General features: G+C 39.3%; 1 protein-coding gene across 8 annotated transcripts in view; it reads right to left on the reverse strand.

Moving 5' to 3' along the window:
• OSBPL6 (oxysterol binding protein like 6) overlaps nt 1-26,453 on the reverse strand; it is a 175,639-nt gene that overhangs the window by 50,040 nt on the left and 99,146 nt on the right. For 5 of the 8 annotated variants that reach the window (XM_014467615.2, XM_023744509.1, XM_014467614.2 and 2 more), the window contains 3 exons: nt 24,949-25,204; nt 9,185-9,277; nt 1,398-1,520 (listed from right to left, as the gene is read on the reverse strand). In XM_014467615.2, coding sequence (XP_014323101.1) covers nt 1,398-1,520; nt 9,185-9,277; nt 24,949-25,050 — 318 coding nt within the window. In that variant the 5' untranslated portion in view covers nt 25,051-25,204. The remainder of the gene's footprint in view (nt 1-1,397; nt 1,521-9,184; nt 9,278-24,948; nt 25,205-26,453) is intronic. The other 3 variants (XM_023744492.1, XM_023744503.1, XM_023744511.1) reach the window with 2 other exon arrangements.

Genomic DNA, 26,453 nt, shown 5'->3' on the forward strand with positions numbered 1-26,453 from the left:
AGGGATAACCTATATGAGAGTAGCAGGGCCACTGATTTGAGGAACTGTGAAGTGGTAAGGTCAGAACAAAAGGCAAAAAACTGATCAAAATCCAAGGAAGAACAGGGTGGAGAGAAATCCTGGCATTGGAGAATATTAGGGGTTCAGGGGAGACTGTCAAGTGAGAAGGAATAGTTGTGGGAGCCACTTTGGCCTGCTTTTACTTCACCCTCAGAGAGAGAGGATTGAGGAACATTCCCATTGGTTAATTTTTTAAGTCTTCCTTTTTTAAAAAATATGCTTTTATTGATTTCAGAGAGAGGAGGGGAGAGGGAGGGAGGCAGAGAAACATCAATGATGAGAAAGAATCTTTGATTGGCTGCCTCCTGCTGGGGATTGAGCCCAGAATCCAGATATGTGCCCTGACTGGGAATTGAACCATGACCTCCTGGTCGATGCTCAACCACTGAGCCACACCAGCCAGGCCAAGTCTTTCCCTTAAAGTGCAAAAAGTATATTTCTTCAAGGATTTTATAATCCATAACCTCCCTGTTGGGGCCGATGGGCAGCTACCACCAGCCAATAAATCTGTCTGCCCTGAGGTGAAATCCATCGGCAGATGTGGCAAGTAGATGAGCCTGTTCTTCCAGCGATTTCAGAGATGCTGGTGGTCTACCAAAGGGCTGACACTGAGAACGGAGGACAAGTTCCTCCTCAGCATCACAGAAGTCTTGCTACTCAGATCACTGCAACAATGAAGTGCGAAATATTTTCTCTGTAATTAAAACTGGAGGATGGTAAAAGCATGTGGGGTCAGGAAGAGAAGAATAAACCATATAGTTTAAAGAGTAATAACCAAACTTCCAAGGTCAGTGAATTTCCACCTTTAATTTGCACTGGTAACAATAATTCTAGGTAGTTACCCCAATGAAGTAAATAGAAATTAATTGGATGGTCATCACAACATCATGACAGTAAAAAATTAGACATAAATAGCATACATATCCAGCAAAAGGGAATTTGTTCCATAATCGTGGAAAATTGGTTCAATAAGTTTATCCAGTGGAATATATGCATGCATTTTTTAAAACCTTCCATTTAGAAGAATATTTAATAATAACATATTAATTTAAGTGAAAAAAGACCCCGAGTAGATATTAATATGTACAAACTGGATTTAAAATATAAAAATAAGTTACCTTAAAATATTTTTAAAATAATTTTCCCCCTGCAGACAGATATTACAGATCTCAGACTTAAACAGGTACAACAGGTTGCATGCAGCCCGAATGGCTGAAACAAGGCCTAGAGAATTAGTTTGCACATACAGCCATACTCTTGGCTTCCTACCTAATAACACCAAATCAGATCCTCTATTTACAAAGATGAGCTGAAGATGAATATGATGAAAATGTTACCTTGTGCCAGCCTTTTAAAGGCCATTTTCTTTTCTTCAGCATAAAGCCTTCATGTTTGTCTGGTCTCTGGACATTGGTTTGGCCTATTTTCAGCCCTTCTATAATTTCCCAGCTGTCAGCTTCCTGAGAGAAAAGGAGAAAGGCAAATCACAGGTTTCTTGGTGTTTCATGACACACTTACAACGGAGTCTTAAGTAGAAGTTGCTTTTGAAGCAGCATCGGACCCACTGGAAGTATGAGCAACATTCTGGAGCAAATTCCAACATCAGATCCAGCTAAGCATTTAGAGCTGAAGTTAAAATGAGCTTCCAGATAGACTTGCAAGTCTGGGTCCATCAGACACAAGACGGAGTTGGAGGTTGGGTTAGCATGAAATTTCAATGGCCTGTACAGAAGGTTTTTTTTGTTTTGTTTTTTGTTAATCCTCACCTGATGATATTTTTCCATTGATTTTTGGAGAGAGTGGAAGTGGGGGGTGTGGGGGGGAGAGAAAGAGAAAGAGAGAGAGAGAGAGAGAGAGAGAGAGAGAGAGAGAGAGAGAAACATCGATTGGTTGCCTTTGCACATGCCCAAACCCGGGCCAAGGATTGAGCCTGCAACCAAGGTACATGCCCTTGACCAGAATTGACCCCGGGACCCTTTAGTCTGCAGGCCCATGCTCTTTCCACTGAGCCAAATCGGCTAGGGCAGTGATCTGCAAACTCATTAGTCAACAGAGCCAAATATCAACAGTACAACGATTGAAATTTCTTTTGAGAGCCAAATTTTTAAACTTAAACTATATAGGTAGGTACATTGTTATTAACTTAATTAGGGTACTCCTAAGGCTTAGGAAGAGCCACACTCAAGGGGTTAAAGAGCTGCATGTAGCTCACGAGCCGCAGTTTGCCAACCACGGGGCTAGGGCATGTACTCAGAAGGTTTAAAATGCATTTTTCCAGGCAGTGCATCTGCGGGCACAGAGGCACTTTAACCTTTTGAAATAAGACTGTTTTGATGGCAAATGTTCAATTAGTGCGTGGACCTAGCTCTTGGTGCAGAAATGGAAAGGCTGCACGAGTCTAAGTGGCTCATGACCTTAAGCTGAAGAGCAGCGCTGTGGGGACCTGTTTCTCCTCAGTGAGGCCGTGTGCGTTTCAGAGTGCACATACAACCTTCTGCTCGCCAAACACACCAAGAGGTCATGCTTTTCGAAGGCACGCATCCTGAGACACACACACCCTTGAGCGTTCTTGGAAAAAGCTGTGAGCCCAGGTATCTGGGATGCTCAAGTCCACACAAGCGTCCTCCTCTGGTAAAAAGGAACTAAATCACAGTTTCCTCTGCCATAAGACATATTTTGTTCATCTATGGCTTTTATAATTTTTTAATGAGTTGTCAACACTTAAAAATCAGAAGATTTCAGATTTCAAAAGTCCAAATTTCTGGTGTTTTGTGAAAACCTGTAAGATCTGGCAACAGTGCGCATGGCCTGAGAGAAGGATGCCCATTCTTAGGCTGTCCCAGTGCCACCCACGCCCCCCTAGGGGTCTGCTTCCAAGGCCGCTGACTGGCCCTTAGCAACATCCTGGGTTTTAAAATCTCTGGACCAGGTGATTTCTTAAAAATAATTTTTTAAAAATTGATTTCAGAGAGGAAAGGAGGGGGAGAGACAGAAACATCAATGATGAGAGAGAATCACTGAATAGCTGCCTCCTGCACCTTCCCTACTGGGGATCGAGCCTGGGCTTATGACTGACCGGGAATCGAACCATGACCTCCTGGTTCATAGGTTGACACTTAACCACTGAGCCACACCGGACGGGTCGGACCAGGTGATTTTTGAGGGCCCAGCACTAAAGTACCTGCTGGCCTGGCAAACGCTCATATTCAAGATCTCATGCATGTGGCATAATTTTTTTTCAGCAAACATTCTACAATTTTACTTATATTTTGTAAATAAAAAATAGTTCTTGTTTATTTGATAATCTTGATAAAATTATAGCATCAAAGTAATCATGTGTAGCACATTTCCAAAAAAATATTTTTCCTTTTTTTTACATTCAATATTATTTTGTATTAGTTTCAGGTGTACAGCATAGTGGTTAGACAATCATATACTTTACAAAATGTTCCCCCAATATTTCCCATACCCACCTGGCACCATTACAGTTATTACAACTTATTGACTATATTCTCTCTGCTGTACTTTACATCCAAGCGACTATTTTGTAACTGCCAATTTGTACCTCTTAATCCTTTTACCTTTTTCACTCAGCCTCCCAACCCCCAGCCCCTCTGGCAACCATCAGTCTGTTCTCTTTGTCCATGAGTCTGTTTCAATTTTGTTTGGTCATTTATTTAGATTCCACATATAAGTGAAATCATATGGTATATGTCTTTTTCTGTCTGACTTATTTATTTAGTATAATATCTTCTAGGTTCATCCATGAGGTCACAAATGGTAAGATTTTATCCCTTTTTATGGCTAAGTATATATGTACCACCACTGTTATCCACTTGTCTATTGACTTGGGTTGCTTCCATATCTTGGCTATTGTCAATAACACTGCAATGAACATAGGGGTGGGTATATTCTTTTGAATTAGTGTTTTGGGTTTCTTCAGATAAGTGGAATCACTGTGTCATAAGGTAGTTCCATTTTTAATTTTTTGAGAGCCCTCCATACTGTTTTCCATAGTGGCTGCACTAGTCTGCAATTCCACAAACAGTGCACAAGGGTTCCCCTTTCTCCACATCCTCACAATGAGATATTATTTCACATCTGTCAGAATGGCTATCATCAATAAATTCAAATGTGGTATAATTTAGGGGCAGGAACTACAAGGTCACATCCCATGCACAACTGCTACAGTCCTGCCCACAGTGCAGGGAAGCAAAAACCCCCAGCGTCACAAAGCTGGATGCAGCTCCAGGTATCAGGGCAACCCCTCTCAGAGCGCCCCATCCCAGAACGACTCAGAAAGGTGCCTTCTGAAAAGATACATTCCATCAGGAGTCTTCCGCAGATCCCTGAACAAAGGCTTCAACAGGAATAGCCAATGGCCCCAATCCAGGGCACATAAACTTCCTGGCACAAATGTCTGGGTGGTGGCTGCCCAGACCCGCTAAAGGACTGTGAGGCGCTGACAAGGCCCAGAGGCTATGGTGCCACAATCAGTTACTAATATCGGCCATGGGGACAGGAAGGGAAAGGGCTGCCTGTTTACTATCCATGTCTCTTTTTCCTTTGTTCTCCTTTCATCCCAGAAACTGCTTGCTCTATGGCCACATCAAATCTATGTTCAAATCCAAATATATGTGAATGGGGTGGACTTTTCACAGAAAGTGATGTTTCAAGGACATGTCACTGAACATTGCTTTATTCTAACATCATGAAGGCTAGGAGATATTCCTAACTTCTGAAAAGCCCTCTAAAACTAGCATCATGCTTCTATCCTCTCCAAGCCCAACCCTACAACACACACATTCCCACAAAACCCCAGGAAAATTAATGTCAGTTTTCATCTTCTTTGTCATCTGAGGGGTGTCTAGTGAATGAACTACAGACCTTACAGAAGCACACCCACCAGTTTTTATTTGGCAACATTAAGGACCCTTTAAAGGATCTGTAAAATTATGCATCACTAAAATGTGTTTGTTTTTTAAGAAAAAAGACCTGTAAGAAACCCCCAAAAGTGATTTTCTACTTGAAGATAATACTGTCAGAAACTGGGATAGATCTGGTCAAAGTTGTTAATTAGACAAAGTAATTTTAAAAAGGTTGCAAATGAGAATTTCAGGCTGTATACGATGTTTCTTGTTATCCAGAAAACAAAGGGGGGTCCTTTGCATTCTCATTTTTTAATAGTGAACTGCAATTCGACAGGAGAATACAGTTTATGAGTAATCTATAATAATAAAAGCGTAATATGCTAATTAGACTGGATGTCTTTCTGGACAACTTTCCGGACGAAGCCAGGGCTGCGAGGGCTGAGCCCCTTGCACGAATTTCATGCATTGGGCCTCTAGTGTTAGAATAACAGAAGAAGAAAGTAGGTTTTTATACAAAGTACAGTATCTTTGGATTTCTATTCTTACTAAGAAAGTAGATAAAATGATGGATTTTGATTTCATAAAAATGATGGATTTCTACTGATTTCTTTTTTAAAGTTTGGTATACTCACAAAACGAATATATCCATTAGCACTCTTTCTGTTCTTAGAGAGATATCAACTGTGCTTAATGACATTTCTACTTTTGGTAGCTCCATCCATGGATAGAATCTCTAAAAGAATAGCACTGCTATTATTGGCTAGATCTTACCTTATTTTAAGGCTAGTGTTCATCTTTGATTTATTCCCTGAGTGTGTGTGGGTGTGTATGATGAACACTCTGAATTACTCATGAAAATGGAAACATTTAATAAGTATAGATGTTTTTAATTTTTCCTAATGAAACCCAGAATGAAATAACAGCTTGTCCCTATGGGGCTATGGCTATTGATTTCTAACACACTCATTTTTTTCTCCTTTGGGAGTTTAACTGAAGAGGAAACAAAAAGGGGTAAGAAAGAACAGATGAAAAGTTAAAATGCATTTCTTCATTATAAATGAGGCAGCTCTGAACAAATAATTCCATTCACTCTGATGCAGAATAACTAAACCCAGCAAAAGTAATTGAGAAGAATCCTAGTGTAGTTCCTACAGTTAAATAAACTGTCAATCTGACAGAGAGGCAAAGATAAAGCCAGAGCGAACAACATTCTCCCTATTTAATTAGAAATGCTGATGATAATGATATAAACAAGGTGTGTAATAAATGAAACATCCCAGCTCAGTATTTAGCACCACCCATCTCTGCTTAGTAGACTAGGTCCATCTTAAGAAAGCTAAAATTACTCTTTAAAAATTGAAGACTTTTTTTTCATAATTTCAATTGATATTAAAAGTCTTCAATTTTCATAGGTTTACTTATAATAGGAACAGAGCCCAAAGCCCTAATGTGATCATGTCAGTACTTGACTCTAGTCAGGTACATAAACATTTTTGCTATTATAGAGGTTTTAGTAATATTTTTTATCTAATAATAATAACTAAACACAGGAAGTAACCTAATAACAGCCCTAGTCTGTTCATTTGGGGGGAAAAAAAACACCCAAAAAACAATCAGAGACATTTCCTTTCTTAAGGGCATACTCTTTGTGCATGCATGTGTGGGTGGGTGGGTGAGAGAATGCTTTAGGAGGCGAAAGTACCAAAGAATTTGAACACATCCTGCGACAGGACAATGTGTACTTCAAACAATGTTCTTCCACCACTACCAGAGCCCAGGAAGCCCATCTTCTCTCAAAGGGGCTGAGAGATGCTATCTGGACCCTCTGATTTCATGGGACCCCCAAAGATATGGTATCTATTAACACAAAAACATGAGTATTAATCCGACAGCAAGAGCCAAGCGGACAATAAATAGCATGGAGGAGTAATGGGAAGTGGATGCTGCTGGTGCCCAGCCCAGATCCTGAATCAGGCCAGTGGACCCAGGCCCCAGCTGCCGTGAGCACTGGGAACTGCTAAGGCTAAGGGGGAAGAGCTGTTTTCACCAAACTGGGGCCTCGGGCCTGGGAAATTATGCTGCAGCATCTCTCCCCCCCTTGGCTCTCAAGGACTGAAGGAACCAAGGTACAAAGGGCTGAGGGAACAAAAAGTCCTCCTTGCCTCAGGGTGAAACCAACTCTGTGCTCCAATTCATGGCCTGGAGCTCTGGACTCCAGCTCAAAGCCCTTCTTGCTTAGCTCCACACCTGCCCTGATCTCTCCCTCGCCCCTCTCCCCAGAGGGTTCTCCCCAGCAAATTACAAGCACCCAGTGTCAGGATGTCCCTCTAGGGAACCTGACTTAAGAAAGAATGTGAAATAAAGAAATGAATGTGGTAGTGATGGGACTGGCTACACCAGGTGGTCTGGGGCTGAGGGTGGGTTGGGTAGAAAGGTGATCAGCATTTGAAAAAGGCACTCTGTTTTCTGAGTTTCTTTAACCAGGTCAAGGAAGGGGAGGGGAGCAGGGAGCACCCCAGGCAGGCTGGGTACAAGGGGTAGACCCCCCAGCTGGGGAGGAAAGAGCATGGCTACTGTGGGGAACTGTGTGCAGGTGGAGGTAGCTGGACTATAAAGTGAGATGCCAAAGAGGCTACAGATGCAGCTGGACGGAGGGGCAGGGCCGGAGGACATCTTGTGTGCCTGCTGCTCCCTAGGTGTTTTAACACCAGCACCTCTCCTTCCTGTTTCTGTATATGTCTCCAAGTCTTCCTTTCTCTGAGTATCTCTCACTACCATGTCTCTGTTCCCCTCTGCTCTGCCACACACTTCCCAGCTATCTGACGCTGGACAACTACTCTCTGTCTCCATAAATGAGAATGTTACCAGTACTCACTTTGTGGAGTTGAGCGCTGACCAGGGGAGGAAATATATATACTAATCCAGGGCCTGGCTCAAGGTGGGTGCTTAATAAATGTTAGCTGCCCTTCCCGTTATCTCTGCATTTACTTATTTATCTGTTCTCTCTCCTTTAGCTGCCTATAAGAAAACACTGATGTTTCAAAGAGATTACTACTTGTATTTACCAACTAAACATCCTCTATTTGCTATTCCAATAGAAATCATATCATTTTAAATTTTTTGTGGTTTAATAACTCCCCCTTTCCTTAGTTTAGCAATCTACTTCTGTCTGATTGAATAAACGTCTCAGCTTGTAATAGCTTCAAAATATAAAGAGATACAGTGTACACAGTCCATAACACTAGGGTAGTAGAGTGTTCTTTCTTCAAGGATTCTATTTAATAAAGGACAAGGAAGTGGATGGATCAGTTATATATATTTGGAAGTTGAAATGCTTTGGAAGTCAAGCGCTATTTTTATATTTGATTTCAAAATCCTCAGGCATCCTGTTTTCTGGGTTTCTTGACAGGGGAGCCAGCCCACTGAAACTCTCAGGGAGCCGGGTGGGCTGCGGATGAGTAGGATGACTTCTCCTCGACTTTATGATTTTTGCATTTTAGACAAAAATGAATTCAGATATTTAGCTAGTCATAGGAAGAGAAGGCTGAAGGGGTGGGAACACTGGCTTCCATGAGACGGAAAAGGTCTTAATCTGCAGGTTCTCCTCAGCTCACTGCTAGGAAGGCCAGATGTAAGAAGGAGCCGGGGACTCGGAGTGCACAGCCCTGCTGGGTGGCTACTAGTTTACCACTAGTAGCCTTAATGAAGGCTAAGTCTGAATCCCTGCTCTGCCCTTAGCAGCTTTTTTTTTTGTCTTTGAGCAACTGACAAATTTTCAGTTTCCATATTTAAAAAATGTAATAAACCCCTACACTGCATAAGGCTGTTCATAGGGTTCTATTAAGTGGGATAATATATTTCAGCATTTAGCATATTTCCTGGTATGCAGTACATGGGCAATACGGTAGATTATTACTGGACCCAGTTATTTTTTTCTATTAGTTTGGTACAGAAATCTTTTCTCATCTCTCCAATGGGGAATAACAATAGTTTCTCTTGTCCTTTTCCCAAAACATAGAGAATGCTGGACTTCTATATGTAATCCTGAAAATTCCAGCAAAATATACTTTCATGTCTTCCCTCCTCACACTGGCAAAGAAACCCTACACACCGCATGCAGAAAGAAGTGCAAGAGCAGCCCTGCAGGGGGCGCCTCAGCTACCCCAGGGGAGTCAGGTGTGAGTTATTTACAGTGCAGCTGGCCCAGGGCAGGCAGCAGGCCATCTGAGCGAGCACCACAGTCCATCACTGACCTTGGAGATGGGGACTGGCTCCGGTTCCAGCAATTGCCGACTTATGGAGGGCTCGGTGCCGGAGGAAGCAGTCCTCTCCAGTACGTGGGAACTCTGAATAAAGGGAAATACAACCCAGGGTTAGATAAGCCATTTCTCGTGTGGATGGGCATAGGGGTGAGATCACAGATCACAGATCACACGACAGTGAGCTATGTTAGAAACTGCGGGGTTCTGAGGAGAACAAAGGCTGTAGCAACAGTCAGAAAAATCTCAGCCAGGATTCCGTTGTCCCTTTTAAAAAAATATATTTTATTGATTTTTTACAGAGAGGAAGGGAAAGGGATAGAGAGGTAGAAACATCAATGAGAGAGAAACATTGATCAGCTGCCTCCTGCACACCCCCTACTGGGGATGTGCCCGCAACCAAGGTACATGCCCTTGAACGGAATCGAACCTGGGACCCTTCAGTCCGCAGGCTGACGCTCTATCCACTGTGCCAAACCAGTTAGGGCCTGTTGTCCCTTCTTATTTGCTGAACTGGTTGGTCCTGCAATGTTGGATTCAATCTTAAAGAAGGAGTCAAGGGGCCACAAATTTTTTAAAACATCGGTACATCTACTACATACACAATTAGCCTTACATAAGACTATCTGCTTACCGCTCCAATGGCACTATACAAAGAGAAAATTTTAAGTCAAAAAGCCCAGAACTTTAATACCATTTAGTCTTTAGAGTTTCTTATAATCCCTATGAGATAATTATATTATAATATTATATATTATTATATTATAGTATCTATATATATAAAAGCCTAAGTGACCATCGCAACCGAACAGATGACAGAACAGGCTGCGTGGGGCGACCAGGCCCGCAGCAGGGTTAGTGAGGGGCGACCAAACGACTGAGCAGCAGGCTGCGTGGGGCGACCAAGCCCACAGGAAGAGACAGTTAGAGGTGATCAGGCAGGCAGGCAGGTGAGCAGTTAGGAGCCAGTGCTCCCAGATTATCAGAGGGATCCTGGAATGGAGAGGGTGCAGTCTGGGTTGAGTGGACCTCCCCTCCCCTGTGCATGAATTTCGTGCACCAGGCCTCTAGTCTTACAATAATCCTTAGGTGCACAGAAAATAAAACTCATTAAATACAATAGACAATAGATGTCCTTTACAAAGACTATGAAGAGTCTTCATTGATCTGAATGTTCATTGATCAGTTGGATAACATTCCAACAGAAAAATAGGCAAAGCATATGAACAGGGAACTCACACAGAACATTTGAAAAGATGTTCACCTCAGCCTCAGAAGTATTCAAAGAAATGAAAACCAAAATAATAATGATTTTTTTAAACCATTAGATTAGAGAATGGATTAGGGCTGGAGGAAAGGGAGTATAAATTGGGTATGATCTATCTAAAGAGGAATTTTGCAATTTTATTAAAAACTTTTTTGGAGAAAAAAGTAGATGCCTCATTTACCCAGCAATCCCACAGCTAAATTTTCACCCTCAGGAAATAATCAGATACTTATGCAAATATGTAAGAACAGATAAGTTTACTAAAGCATTATTTGTTGTAGTAGAAAATATCATATATATATGAGAATAATACAAACATAAGGAAATAGCACGGAGTGATTAAAGATGACAATATGGATCCATGTCCACTGATATGTAAAAATACACTAAATGTTCTGTCAACTGAAAAATAAGGCTATAAAAAGTATATAGAATATAATGATGTTATAATATAACCAAAATATATTTCAGAATGTTTGAATTGAACTACAGCTATCCAAAGGTGGAAGGATTATAGATAATTTTTAATTGCTTCTTAATCTTTTTCTAATTTTTTAATGCAGTAAGTGGATATTATTTGTACATATGAAAAAAACATGAAGAACTTTCTATGGGAGAACAATTTTGAAAGACATCAAAGAACTCAGTGTAGTTAATTTTCAGATATAGGCTGAAAATGAAATATAATGTTTTTACTCTAGTTATTTCATTTTTTCAATAGACAGGTTGGTATTTTATTTACTTAGTGAGCCCTCTATTTTTGATACATCACTGGAAAACTATTATATTAATATTTGCTCTTTCATAAAGAAAATTACACTTTGATCTGAGCCAATTATTCGAATTTCTTTGTAAGTTTAAAGCTTTTGGTTATTTCTATTACCTTGAACACGAGGAGTCTGATTACAAATTTTGAAAGTCCTACCTGAATGCATTTTGAGCCATTTATTAGAAAGAAAACAACTGAAGGAAAAGATTTATGAATTGTTCTCATTCTTCCAATTTGTGAGAAAACACAAGAGATAAGAACAGATATTTTGGCACCAAATACAATGGGGCAGGGGTTAGCAAGAATTCCTAATCTGACAGCTACAGTGTCGAAGGACAATTTAAGCATTAACCGGGACTCTGTTTTTTCCATTCTGAGACCTACTTGAATTAGCAGAGAAAAATGATAAATGTGGCTGAGTACCCATACCTGTGCCAGCGCCTTTTGATGGAGAGTCAAAAGCCAAGATATACGATGGAGTGAAAGACTGGAGGTGTGTGTTCAGATCTTCAACAGAAAAAATGGGAACAAACCTCCTGGGAATGGCATTATTTGTTTGTTCATATTGAAATTTTGGATAGGAACCTAGGCTAACATGTGATGGTCAATTGCTATTTTTAAATAAATTTAGGAATATTTTAAAATTCTATCCATTTTAATTTCTAACACAATAAATATAGATAGATATAACCTACATAAGCAAAAGCTCTTTGAAGCCTTCAATAATTTTTAAGAGTGTAACCAAAAATTTGAGAACCACTGTTCTAGAAGAACTACTTTTAAAAACGTGTTTATTATTAAAATGGAGAATTCTGACTTGCATGTAAGTTATTCTTTTTCTCATAATGCTTCTTTTGAGGAAAAGCACTGTTTAAAAACTAACGCATTTTAAAATTTCTTTAACACTAGGTAAGCTAAATTATATAAATCTATTCATTAATAACCCCAAACTATCCTGAGACATTACACAAACTAGTAGAGGGAAAGAAACCTTGTGTCATATACTCTTCAAATACATCTGAGCAAAACTTCTCTAAATGTATATTCTATGAAAGTAAAAAAACATGAACTTATTTTTCAAATGTATTAAGTTGATTTTTCTAAAAAAGAACCACAAGCAGTAAAGATATATAGGTGTCACTCTACTACAGAGATATAAATAACTTCATAATTTGAGATAAATTCCTACAGGGAGGAAAAAGTTTTCAATATTGCATTTTTAAAAATCAAGAAATAGAATCTTTTAGAAACAGTTCTTCCCTCACTATTTAATAGAATCAACCAAAAAGTTCAGTAAAGTAAATATAATAAAGTAGAAAACCAGAGAATGCCAGTGATATGTGTCATTCATACATTCATTCACTTGTGTGTTGGTTGAATTAATCAATAAATCATTGTTAGACATCTGTACTGTGTCAAGTGCAGATTACAGCATGTCAGAGAACAAAAGTGACAAGAGAATTCCTCCTATGATGCTTATATTCTAGAGAGAGGCCTTATTATACAAATGACCAAATAAGGCTGAACAAAAAATTGTAAACACAAGCATTAATCTTGTTCCATGTGGCTACGGCTTTAACTTACTTTATTTTTTCCAGTGAAATATTTTTGGTCTGAGTTTCTCTTTAAGGACCCTACCCTATCCTTATACTTGTAGGTTGCTGGGCAATAAAATACACATACATTGTCTCCTCACCCTCCCCACCTCCAACCCCCAACCCCCAACAAATAAACATGGTAAGAAAAGCAGAACTTGGAAAGAAACTCGACCTTAGCAACTATGTAAGCAGAAAATAAAGGATTAATTCAGGAATTTAGCCTGGGGAAGCAAACTAAATCCCCTAATTTCTGAACCAAGCCACAGACATAGGAATCAATTTAGGATATTTAAAGTGTGATCAAAAGAGTTTTGCTTCTATAGTAGTTGCCCAGGGATACTTAAAATGTTGCTAGGATTTTGTGGATAAGAAGGGTTAGAGACCAAACAAACCAAGACAGAATCTATAAATTACCCCAATACCTGTCACAAAGAACATATTAGTTTCTTTTCCACCTGATTCTACAAAATAGTTTCTATTATGGGAGCAAAGAGGCTCATTCATTTCAAACATAGTACAATACAGTACACATTCAAGCTGAGTGAAAAATACCCTAAATTTTGTTTATTTGCCAAGATACAGAAAATAATAAAAACAGTTACTAATAAATAGAAGTAAATGAGTATTTTTATTACCACAAATAAGTACATATTTTACTGATAAATTAAAGCATAATTTATAAAACTACCCATTATAAATGTAACTAGCTTCAAAAAATAAGCTATTTCATTTAACCTCCAGAATGATATCAAAGAAGCCAAATGCTCTTATACAAACTTGAGCAGTCTTATACAAGGTAGGCAAATGTAGGTTTACAGCTGTGAGTACACAAAACAGTGTTTATTCTTGTTTATTATTTATTGTATTATTTTCCATACAAACAACTGTAAATTTACTTTTGGTCCACCCTCTATTTGTATATCGCTAGAACCGAACTATCGTTGCCTATCCAATAACAGAAAATTAATCTACTACTTTAATGACTGTCTTCAAACTCATGGTTTTTAAATCCAAAAGCAAATGCCTGAAATTACAGAACCACACAGAAAACCATTCACTACTTTAATGAAATATCTAAGCACTTAAATGCTAAATTTTTAATATCGACAGATATTAAGAAGACAGTTGTCAAACTTACCATACCCTATCTTGGACTCTAGTAATTTAGGGTGCTCCTTGGAGGTAGGGACTAGCTCATCTTCATCTTGGTATCCCATCCCTTTTACCCCCCAGCCCACCCCATCCTAGCACAAGACACTGAACAGTGCAGCCAGTCAAAATGTTCTGGAATTTTTCAGTGTTCTCTGATTAATTTTAGAGCACAGTCCTTCAGTAATCATTAACACATGATTAGGCATTAAACTTCTTTAGCTTCATCTCTGAATTATAAAAACCACAAGGCCAACAGGATAAAACTTTCGAAAACATTTAAAGGAGTCAACTTTTTTTGCATTAAAGTAAAAAGAATAAAATGAAAATAAAGGACTCAAATTTTAAAACAGAAACATCAAGTGGATTAATCCTGGAGCTCTTGGTTACTAGTTTTAAAGCTATGACTGGTCAGTGGCAAACACGTCAAATTTAATTTGGCAACATCTTCAGTAACACAAAGTAATTCTTTTCATAAGGTTACCTTTAAGATAATAATTTGTGCTATAATTTTTTGTACTTTTTCTCCACCAGCTGCTATTTTCAGATTCTTTCCCAATGACTTGGAAACAGATGCCACATACCTTCAAGGTGTTATATGTATTATGTAAGCAGGTTAAATAAATGGTTACATAAAAGTGTTAATTCATCTTTTAAAATCAAGTTTTTCCTCAAATACTAAAATTACAACTTAATTTCCAGGTCAACCTTTTGCTTTTTTTTTTTAATGACTTATTTTTAGAGTAGTTTTAATATCACAGCAAAATTAATGGGAAGGTACAGCGATTGCATATACCTTCTGCCCCCACACATGCAAAGCCTCCCCAGTATCAGTATCCCTCACCAGAGTGGTACATTTGTGACAAGTGATGAATGTAGGTTCATTCCAGTTCGGTTTTTTAAGGAACCTGGAACACACAGAGAAGGTGGAAGTACTTACCCGCCCTTTGTGCCCCCTGCTCAGATAGACTTGATGCATATTTAGCATAGAACCAGGAGTCTAGAACACATAATTTCACTGCAGCCCATCAATTTGGTAAAAGTTTGTTCCCAGTTAGTATTCACTAATCTGAATATCTCCTGGGAAGCAAGTGGAAAGCTGCCAACATGACTACAGTCTGGTTTACTCTGTATCAAAGATGTGGGTAAACATACAGACAATGAGACGCTTAATAACAGCTGAATGGCTTGCAACTCCCGCAGACAGGAACATGAGTCTCAAATTGGGAGTCCACATGATCTGCCGAACAAGTCTCTTGGTTTGTTGAGCTTGTCATTTCATTTCATTTTACTTTAATTCAAAGACATAAAGGAACTGCTGGAAATATTTTAGGCTGTGGTTACAAATTTCTGTTTAGACTCACTTTTCATACAAATTTAGGATAGTAATATGGGGAATTGGACCATTGCTCTCTGAAAGTTAACTCCATTAAAACGGTTCATCTGATTATTTTATCTAATCTATTTCTATATTTATGAATTATATAAAATGTTTTTTAAAATATCCAAAATAATTTAGAAACTTCTAAAGTACTTTTTAAAATGACATACAATATTATATTGGTTGCAGGTGTGCAGAATAGTTAATTACATTTATATACCTAACGTTGTGATCACCACAATATGTCTAGTAACCATCTGGAACTGTGAAGTTATTGTATTATTGACTATATTGCTTATGTTGTATATTACATCCCCCTGACTTACTTATTTTATAACTAGAGGCCCGGTGCACGAAAATTTGTACACTCGGAGGGGTCTCACAGCCCGGCCTGCACCCTCTTGCAGTCCAGGAGCCCTCAAGGGATGTCTGACTGACGGCCCCACCCCCCCATCGCCCCTCTGCCATTGCTGGTCACCACCGTGCCCCCTCATCACCGTCCCCTCCCTCTGCCCACTGGCATGTGCCTTGGTTGGCCTGGCACCACCTGCTTGCTGGTCGTTCTGCTGTTCGGTCAATTTGCATATTATGCTTTATTATATGAAAGTTTGTACCTCTTATTCCCCTTTACCGTTTGCACACATCCCCCCATCTTTCTCTCCTTTGGCAACCATCAGTTTATTCTCTGCATACATGGCTCTGTTTCTGTTTAGTGTTGCTTATTCACTTGTTTTGTGTCTAAGTTCTACATATAAGTGAAATCATATAGTATTTGTCTTTCTCTGTCAGACTTACTTCATTAGCATAATACTTTCTAGATCTATACATGCTATCACAATTGGCAAGATTTCATTCTTTTCTTATTGCTGAATTATATTGCATTATATATACAGAGTGGGGTAAAAGTAGGTTTAAAGCTGTGAGTATCGAAGCACAGAGTTTATTTTTGTATTATTACTTATCAATTATTGTATTATTTTCCATACAAACAACTGTAAACCTACTTCTGCCCCCCCCCCCTCCTGTATGTACCACATCTTCTTCATCCATTCATCTGTTGATGGACACCTAAGCTGCATCCATGTCTTGGCTATTGCAAATAATGCTGCAATGAACATAGGGGTGCTTTACCTTTTTAAATATATATTTTATTCATTTTTTTACAGAGAGGAAGGGAGAGGGATAGAGAGTTAGAAACATCGATGAGAGAGAAACATCGATCAGGTGCCTCTTGCACACCTCCTACTGGAGATGTGCCCACAACCAAGGTACATGCCCTTGACCAGAATCGAACCTGGGACCCTTCAGTCCGCAGGCCGACGCTCTATCCACTGAGCCAAACTGGTTAGGGCTATCTTTTTAAATTACTTCGAATAAATGCCCAGACCATCCACCTTCAGAGGGAAGGCGGGCGGGGGGGAGGGGGAGAAATCAACCAAAGGACTTGTATGCATGCATATGAGCATAACCCATGGACACAGACAGTAGCGGGGTGAGGGCATGTGCTGGGGGGTGGGAGCGGCTGGGGAGAGATCAATGAGGGAAAAAGGAGACATATGTAATACTTTAAACAATAAAGAATATTTTAAGAAAGAATTAAGAGTAAGCCAGTTAGCTCTTACTTCAGGGATACAGTGAAAAGGAGGTTACGTTTTGCATCATACAAACAAGCACACTAACCCTCATGCTGCCATTTACCACATGACTTGGCAACCATGCAACTCTCTCAGCATCAGTGTTCTCCATCTTTAATTTGGGGATGGCAATATCTACCTCAGAAGACACGGCAAGTCACGAAGTTGGCACCCAGTGTATGCATAGTGCTGCCCAGGTGCTGGCACACAGCAGGCACTCAATAAATGGTAGTTAACATCTCAGTTATAACTGCTCTAAGAATAAATGTGTAGGAATCTTGTGCATCCTTATTGCCACAGAAAAATATGTCCAGACATCCTGCAGGTATATGACACCTGGGTGTCCTTTTTGAAAAGCATAACAACATGGCCACTGTGTTACCTGGTCAACCTACTAACCGCAGTCAGCACCTTGTGACCAGCACATCAGGATGTACTGAGAAAGCTGACGAAGCGAGTGGAGACAGATGCCCTAGATACTCGCCAGGGGAACAGCATCAGCAGCGGATGGCAATGCAGACTCTGCATCCTTCTGAATTCCTGTAGCAAACCACATGCACAGACTTGCCTGCTGTCTTCTTAATAATTTCCTTCAAGGAATTAATATATTTTTAATAGTATCAAATATTTAAATTACCAAAGCCAGAAGGCCACGACTGAAGAAACAGAAATTCTACTTTCTCTACAGTAACAATTATCTTGCCCTCATGGAAAGATGGCAGAATTGCATTAATAATAGATCTCCAGATAAAGCACTACTAAAATGAATGGAAGTAGAGAGTTTTAGAAATAGTTGCTGGAAAAATTCCACACAGTGCACCTGGAAATCCCTGAAGAGGGGGGAAAAAAGTCATCACAATCTTGACTTTTCCTGCACAGAAACATGAAACTCATTAAGAACCAACAGCAATGGCCCCACATTGGACTGGTCTGTTGTTGGAAACTTTGCCCTGTAAGAAATAGCATTCAGACCCATCAAGTGGTCCATTTAGAGGCCAAGAGTACTTGTGTGACTATGAAGTGGTAAAAGGCAAGTGGATAAACAGCTTTTTAAAGTGCATGGTTGCCTTTAAGAACTAGAACCAGATCTTACTGGGGATGTGCTCCTCACCTGTACTGTCAACACTCACAGACATATAAGGAGATCACAGGAAACCCCAGCAACTACCATCACACTTCTTTATAGCAATTATAAACGCATGACCAATAATGGGGACAAATACCAAGCCACTTTAAGAGCCAAGGCTCCAGAACATGTAGGGTTAATTTAAAAGGCAAGAGAACAATTCCAGAGGACTTAAAATGATCACTGAAGTCAAGTTAATTTGTGATTTTGTACAAGGCTATTAAAATGACCCAAAACAAATATTTTCAATATGATAACCAATAACATAACTTTGATAACAACACTAGCAAAATACCTCCCCTAATAATCCTATACACGTCTACTTAACATTTACGTATGTATATTTGAAGTAGAGTTGGTTAGTTTTGATCACCCTTATAACTCAGAGCAGATATATTTATGATTTGCCCATATGCACTCACAAATATTTGCTGAATGAAAAAGTGAATAAGTATGTGTTGTAATATATTCAGTGTCTAAGTTCCCACTTTCCCATGAACATGCTTAAATTATCATGAGATAAATACAGATACTTTAGAGGACAAACAGTGGTCTTATTGCCACAGACATCTGCCTCAGAGCCTCAAAGATGGTTTTAAAAATTTGTTCTAAGTTTCTCATGTGAGATATTCTTTATATTCATTAACTTTTAAAGCTTATACAAAGCAGTTTTGTAGACTTATGGTCATTCCGGATGATGTTTATATAGTCCTAATGAAACACCTAAAAATATATTTGGTAAGAGCAGACCAGGGTGAAGGGGGAGGAGGTGGTCAGCAGTGGTCAAATTATAGGTACATCCTGAAGGTAGAACCAACAGGATTCACTGAGGGTGTGGAAGTAGCATGTGAGAAGAAGAGAGGAGTCAAGGGTGACTCCTGGCAAGGTTTTTGGCCTGACCAAATGAAAGAACAGAGTTCTGTTTACTGAAATGAAGAATTTGGGGAAGGAGTAGTTTTGAGAGAAAAATTAGGAGTTCAGTTTGGAACATGCTAAATTTGAAATGTCTTTTTAACATCCAAGTGGAAATCACCCTTTGTCGCTTAAATATTACTGTGGTTGACTTGATATTCAAGATCACTGTTGGCAAATTCAAGTGTTTTCAGGGGCCAGGCAGGAAACACAAATAAGTACTGAAGTACAATAAGGAGAGGTGGGGCTGCTGCTATAGACAATAATATTGTATATGATCAATGATATTGTAATAACTATGTACAGTGACAGATGGTTATTAGACTTATTGGGGTAATCAGTTGATAAAGTATACAAATGTTGAATCACTATGTAGTACACCTGAAACTAATAGAATATTGCATGTCAATTATAATTAAAAATAAAATATGGATATTTACAAAAAGAAAATAATAAGGAGAGGTAGAGACAAGAGCTGATCAGAGAGTAATGTCCCATCTAAGGAGGAACATTACCATTTCCAGTGTTGCCATTTGGAACTTGGGCCTAGTGTTCCTAGACCTTCCAATTTCTTGATAGAAGAAAGAATCTGAATTTTTTACATCCATTACTTGGGGAAATAGAATAAATTCCACAATGTACAAAATTCTAGTTAAATAAAGTTCTAACCACAGACTTTATTGGTGTCCTTAATTTATTAGTATACATTGCAAAGAAAGATTGTGAATAGCATTTCTCTAACTTACTTACTTGACAACTGAATCCTTTCTTCATGTTTTCCTTGGTGCATACATGGGAAATGCTTATTTATGCATAAGTCATACATGTCTAATCAACTCCTTTATTTCCTTTTTGAAAATTTTAGTACGTATATTTCTTGCAGCTTATGAGTCATAGTTGATCTCTCTCACACACACACACACACACACACACACACACACACACACACACAGCTAATTTTGTTAGATGTTCTAACATCTAACGTCTAACATCTAATGGCCAAAACATAAATGTAGCATTTATTAGTCTTCCAACTTGTTAAATACTGAGTGGAGTCTTGACCTTCTCATTGATGAAGAAACACTGAGTGAAATCACAGGAACACTTAATAATGTTATTTCCCAACTTCTCTCCTTTCTTCACCTGTTGGGCTACAGAATTTAGAGACAGGAAGGACAGCCAGTTCCTACTACATATTTGGCAAACGTTCTTTGTTATCCTTATCTACGAGGAAGGAAGCTGGGAGAAGACAAATAAATCTGGAATGGAAGTTTTGTAATAAAAAGACAAGACTAATATTGTTGCAGGTCTTTAAAAAATATTCTCTAGGATATACTAAAACATTTGAGGTTCAAGGCTCATCTCTGAAGAATTAGAGTGTGTAGTCTGTAAAAGAGCTCACAGTACAGTACATTTATATATATATATATATATATATATATATATATATATATATATATATATATCATATATTGTCAAAAAGTTCCATAAAAGTTTAGAGGAGGGAAAGGGCAATGTGGGTTTGAGGGGCCAGTGGAAGTGTCCCATGAGCTGGTCCTTGAAGCATAGGTAGGTATCAGGTTGAGAGTGGGATGGTAGGAATTCCATGCAGGAAAGACAAGGCCAGAGAAAGAGATATGGCACTTTTAGGAACCGTGAGCAGATAAGACTGTACAGATTGGGAGGAAAATGGGACACTGAGGCTGGATTAGTTCATGGTGGTTACTGAATACCAAATAAGAAAATATGGCCTTAATTGTGTAGGTAGCTAAGAGTCTTTGAAGGATTCTGAGCATGAATCTGCCATATTCAGGGAATTTGATCTTATGAGGCCATGGGGAGAAGGTGAGACAAGAGTACTCTGCAGGATCCTGGGTTGAGATGATGAGAGTCCAGGCTAAGGAGTGAACAGTAAGAATAGAAAGAAATTATGATATTTGGAGAAAATAATCACTAGAACTTTTTAACCTTTTGAATGAGAGAGAGGTAAAGTGGAAAGGAATGGCTTTGACCTTAGGTCAATAACAGAATGATTATCCCAATAGCAAACTGTTCACACATATTGATTTAAGGTGGCAGTGGTACATTTAAATAGAAATGCCCAACTGATTAATTAGTAATCTAGGGCTAGAACATGGGAAGGAGAGACAAATAAAGTACACTAAGGCATCGCTGTATTCTCAGCTATGTGCTAGATCAGGAGTCCTCAAACTTTTAAACAGGGGGCCAGTTCACTGTCCCTCAGACTGTAGGAGGGCCGGACTATAGTTTAAAAAAAAAACTATGAACAAATTCCTATGCACACTGCACGTATCTTATTTTGAAGTAAAAAAACAAAATGGGAACAAATACAATATTTGTATTTGCATGTGGCCCGCGGGCTGTAGTTTGAGGACCCCTGTGCTAGATCCTTTACCTGTATGTTCAATTTAGGAGAGAAATAGGGATGTATTTTGCAATTTGGCACCATCTGCCAAATTGCCAGTCAAATCAGGAGAATAGTAACATTCAATGAAGACTAATTCATCACAATTTCTCTATGTCCCTTCACTATGAAAACAGTCATCACACAAAAACAAATGCCTATAAAAACACTATCATATCACATCACAAGATCACTGAAAATCCTGATTTCCACAAGTCAATATTGCATTCTAGGAAGTAATTGAGATAGGAGGGAAAAAACAGAACTGTAATTGTTCTTTCTTTCCTTCTTTCCCTTGAGAAAGATGAAAAGACACAAAACAGGAGGCAGGAAGGAACCAGAGGAGAAAGTATCTGGGAGAGTTCCCACTTGCTGAGGTAAACAGGAATGAAAGCAAACTCTTTCCTTATACAATAATAAACATTTGAGCACTGTCTCCTAGTTTCCTAGAATTCATTATCCGTTTATGAATAGACTAGAGGCTGGTGCATGAAAATTCATGCACTGTAGGGGGGGGTCCCTCAGCCCGGCCTGCCCCCTTCTCACAGTCCGGGAGCCCTCAGGGGCGGGAGGCAACCCGGCAATCAGGGGAAGGTGATGCCCCCATCACACCTTTGCTGCTGCCACTGCCGGCAGTGCAAGCCCCGGCCAGTCCTGGTTACCTGAGCCTCGGGTGGCCCTGGGTGGTTGGGCATCCTCCATCTGAGGCTTGCCTGCACCTCATACCGGCCCTGCATGGCTGAGGGGCCTGAGGGACTCTGGAGGCAGGTGCCCTGGTGGGGCTGAGGGGACTGGGAGCTGCCATCTTTGAGGGCATGGCAGTCAATTAGCATATTCCCTCCTTATGGGCTGTGGGCACCGCAATCTTTGAGGGCGTAGAAGTCAAATAACATATTCCCTCCTTATTGGCTGTGAGTGCTGCCATCTTTGAGGGCAGGGCAGTCAATTAGCATATTCCCTCCTTATTGGCTATGGGCGCTGCCATCTTTTGTGACAACATGAGGGTCAATTAGCATATTCCCTCTTTATTAGATAGGATTACTTTATTCCCATCATACACCTTTCCATGCACAGGCCAGCTGGGAGTCACATATTCCACCTTCAAACTCCCTCTGGCAGACCAGTCTCAGTTTTTCTTTGTTTTGCAAGCTAGTCCTGGAGCTCAGGTGCAACAGGCAGATCAACAATGATGACAGATGTTTCTATGGCAGTCATCAGTTTTCCATTTACCACAATGCTCCAGGGTGAGCTGGGTCTATCCCTTCTTTCCTCCAGCTGCCAGAAAGGCCATGCTGCTAAAAATGTCCTCTATTTAAATGCCCAAGGCACGAGGAAAATGGAGAAGCCATAACAAGAAAGGATGGAGGAGCAGGTGACAGGTAGACTAAAATGGATAAATATAGAAAACATCTTCTCAACATGCAGTGGTTATTTAATATAAATATGTTTTCATTCATGGTACTCTTAATTTACTTTACAAATGCAATGCAATAAACATTATAACTGTGTGTAATCACAGATTTACTTAATAGTATAACTGTTTCTAATAAATAGAATGTAGATCTCCTCTTTGAACTCTACAACAAAGGACAGCAATGTCAAAATTCCCTAAGATCCATAGTAGAGTATCTGTTTAGAATCTGCAAAAGATATAAACATAAGGAATCCCTGATTCTTATAGATTTTCCTGGAATCTCTTGCTGAAGTGGGAGAGGGAGAGCTGGGAGGGTTTGTAGACTGAATGTTCTCCAAGGAACAAGCAACAGAAGTGAATTCAGCCCTAGCCAGTTTGGCTCAGTGGATAGAGCGTCGGCCTGCTGACTGAAGGGTCCCGGGTTCCATTCCGGTCAAGAGCACATGCTCGGGTTGTGGGCTCGATCCCCAGTAGGGGACATGCAGGAGGCAGCCAATCAATGATTCTCTCCCATCATTGATGTTTCTATCTCTCTCCCCCTCTCCCTTCCTCTCAGAAACCAATAAAAATATATTTAAAATAAAATATAATTATTTATTTAAAATAAATAAAAGACAACTGAATAAGTGATGTTTATACTTCCAGAAACCAGTATATATATATATATATATATATATATATATAATTTAAATTCTTCATTGCTTAAAGTATTACATATGTCTCTTTTTTCCCCTATAGACCTCTCCCCAGCTGCTCCCACCCCCACAGCACATGCCCTCACACCCCTACTGTCTGGGTCCATTGGTTATGCTTACATGCATGCATACAAGTCCTTTGGTTGATCTCTTAACCAACCCCCAACCAACCCTCCCCTGACTTCCCTCTAAGGTTGGACAGTCTGTTCGATGCTTCTCTGTTTCTGGATCTATTTCTGTTCATCAGTTTATGTTGTTCATTATATTCCACAAATGAGTGAGATCATGTGATATTTATCTTTCTCTGACTGGCTCATTTCACTCAGCATAATGCTCTCCAGGTTCATCCATGCTGTTGCAAAGGTTAAGAGTTTTTTTTTTTTTTTTTTTTTTTTTTTACAGCAGCGTAGGATTCCATTGTGTAGATGTACCACCATTTCTTAATCCACTCATCTGCTGATGGGCACTTAGGCTGTTTCCAAATCTTAGCTATTGTAAATTGTGCTGCTGTGAACATAGGGGTGCATATATCCTTTCTGATTGGTGTCAGGCAATATATTTTGAACACATAAAATAGGAGGGAAAAACCCTTGTAAGAATGTTTACTAATTGAATGTCCTCCTAAAGAAAAGATTCTATAAAAAGTTAACAACACTGGCTTACTGTGAACTTCCAGTTACACAACAAAAATCCTATCACAGATAATATTATCATGGTAACTAGTAATACAGAGACAAGGACTGGACAAAACAATCACCTGTTTGACAATGAAGACAATTCATATGACTAATCCCCACACTCTGACTGTGGAATAGCCACTGAGGTAGCAATGAATTAACTCCGCAAACAAAAATAACTTACCGAGTTGGCTCACTGGGATAATTAAGCAACAATAATTCACTTTCTCTGTTGACTTTAAACATTCTCTGAATTTTTACTGCCCTTAATCTTGTGATACTACAATTTTATTTATAATCTAATTCTTGAATTTGTTACCAGATTCCATGAAACACCAAACAGGAGTTAGTGCTTTGCGACCAGTGAGAGTTATTGGAAGGAGACCCTTGTTTTTCTATCTCCACAGATGAAGAGAGGGAGAGCACAACATTCAAGGTCCAATAGCTGGCTCCTGCCTCGAGGTGCAGAATGGGAAAATTCTCCAGGGCTTTTAGCTACCCTTCCTGTGCTCTGGCTCTAAGAAAGGATCCTAAATAACAAAAGCAAGAGCAGGATCCTCTATTCCAGATAGATCTACAGAAATCAGTGAGTTTTCCTGTGGAATAAAAATCTTCACAACAAAATTTCAGAATGAATTAGCAACCCCATCATATCCTAATGGTACTGTGTTTGCATAAAATAACAAAATGCACTTTATATTCTTCTCTTACCTGTCTACTCTCTCTTTGGGAGGACGTTGAAGAGGAGGCACTTCTATGGGTTGGAGTAGATGTTTTATGAGCCGGAGATATGCCCTTCTCATCTGAACTCATAGCTGCGGTTGGAGTCTAGTCGCGTGCACTTAAGGTCATCCCAATTGTGTCTCAAATTCAGACAAAGAAGTAGGTGAATTTTTAGCTTCAGTCCATTTCACGAATCAGGTTGGACTAGGAAAGAGAAGGTAAATATTGAAGGTGTCCAAAACATCTGAAAGCAAAACAAACAAATTATAACTCATGTAAATTTATATTTAGGAAAAATACTAAAATGTCAGTGAGAGGAAGAATTCTGACACATTAGGAAATATTTCTTCCTCTAGATTTTTAAGGTGGAGACTAAAAGTGTTAATATGTAACAAAAGTCTGTCCAAAAGGAAAGTGAGAAGAAACTATATGCTAAAGTCACACTTTTCTCTTGTAGTCTTTGTTTTATTTATTTATTTATTTATTTATTTATTTATTTATAATATATTTTTATTGATTTCAGACAGGAACGGGGAGGGAGAGAGAGAAACATCAATGGTGAGAGAGAATTATCGATTAGCCACCTCCTGCACATGGGAATCTACCCACAACCTGGACATATGCCCTGACAGGGAATCGAACCATGACTTCCTGATTCATAGGTCAATGCTCAATCACTGGGCCATGAAAGTCGGGCTGTAATCTCTTTGTTTTAAAGCAGAGCTATGCTCTGGGCCCTCATGTCCAAGTACATCAGTTTTTTCCCTCTGAAATTTAATTTCCCCTGCCCAATGGATTATAATAAGAACTCATTCCATGCTTGTCTCCAGTTCAGTTATTTCATGTATGTGATGATTAAATCCAACATAAGACAGTCAGTCACAAAAGGCAAAAGGGCTCCTGTTTTTTGTGTATCATGTGATCCAGCCATTAGAAAGGATGAAGTAATACATATATCCATGGTTATTTGTGCCCAAGTCTACAGCACACCTATATATGACTTTCTCAACACAACAATCAACAGGATTGAAAGCATCCACAGGTTGACAGGCAGGTCCCAGAATTGGGGTAGTGCTAGGAGTTGCTTCACTTATCCACAGCCAAGGACCACTTCATTTTTCATTTAGATTCATATAAGGAAAATCTGCATTGTAGTACTAGGGCTAAAAACGGTTCAACTGGCAACAGAGGTTGCTAAAAGAAGTCATTTTAAAGGTAATCATGACAGTGTGAGATGAAACGCTAACACACCAATCTGTGACTCAAAACATTGACCACTAAAATGAACTTCATCCTCTTCTAAGAGGATGAAAGGCCAAGTTCTAGCCCCTATCTTAATGCTTATACTCCTTGAAAGTACTCACCCAAGTTTTTTGGAGCTAACAGAAATGCAAAGAGCTGCAGAGCTCTTCCCTAGTTTTGGAGCTAATAGAAATGTAAAGAGCTTATTCTTGGCTCAAGATAAGTTTCATTTGGTATTGGCAAAAGGTAGT

Source organism: Myotis lucifugus, unplaced genomic scaffold (genome assembly GCF_000147115.1).
Source record: "Myotis lucifugus unplaced genomic scaffold, Myoluc2.0 scaffold_5, whole genome shotgun sequence".
Lineage (NCBI taxonomy): Eukaryota > Metazoa > Chordata > Mammalia > Chiroptera > Vespertilionidae > Myotis > Myotis lucifugus.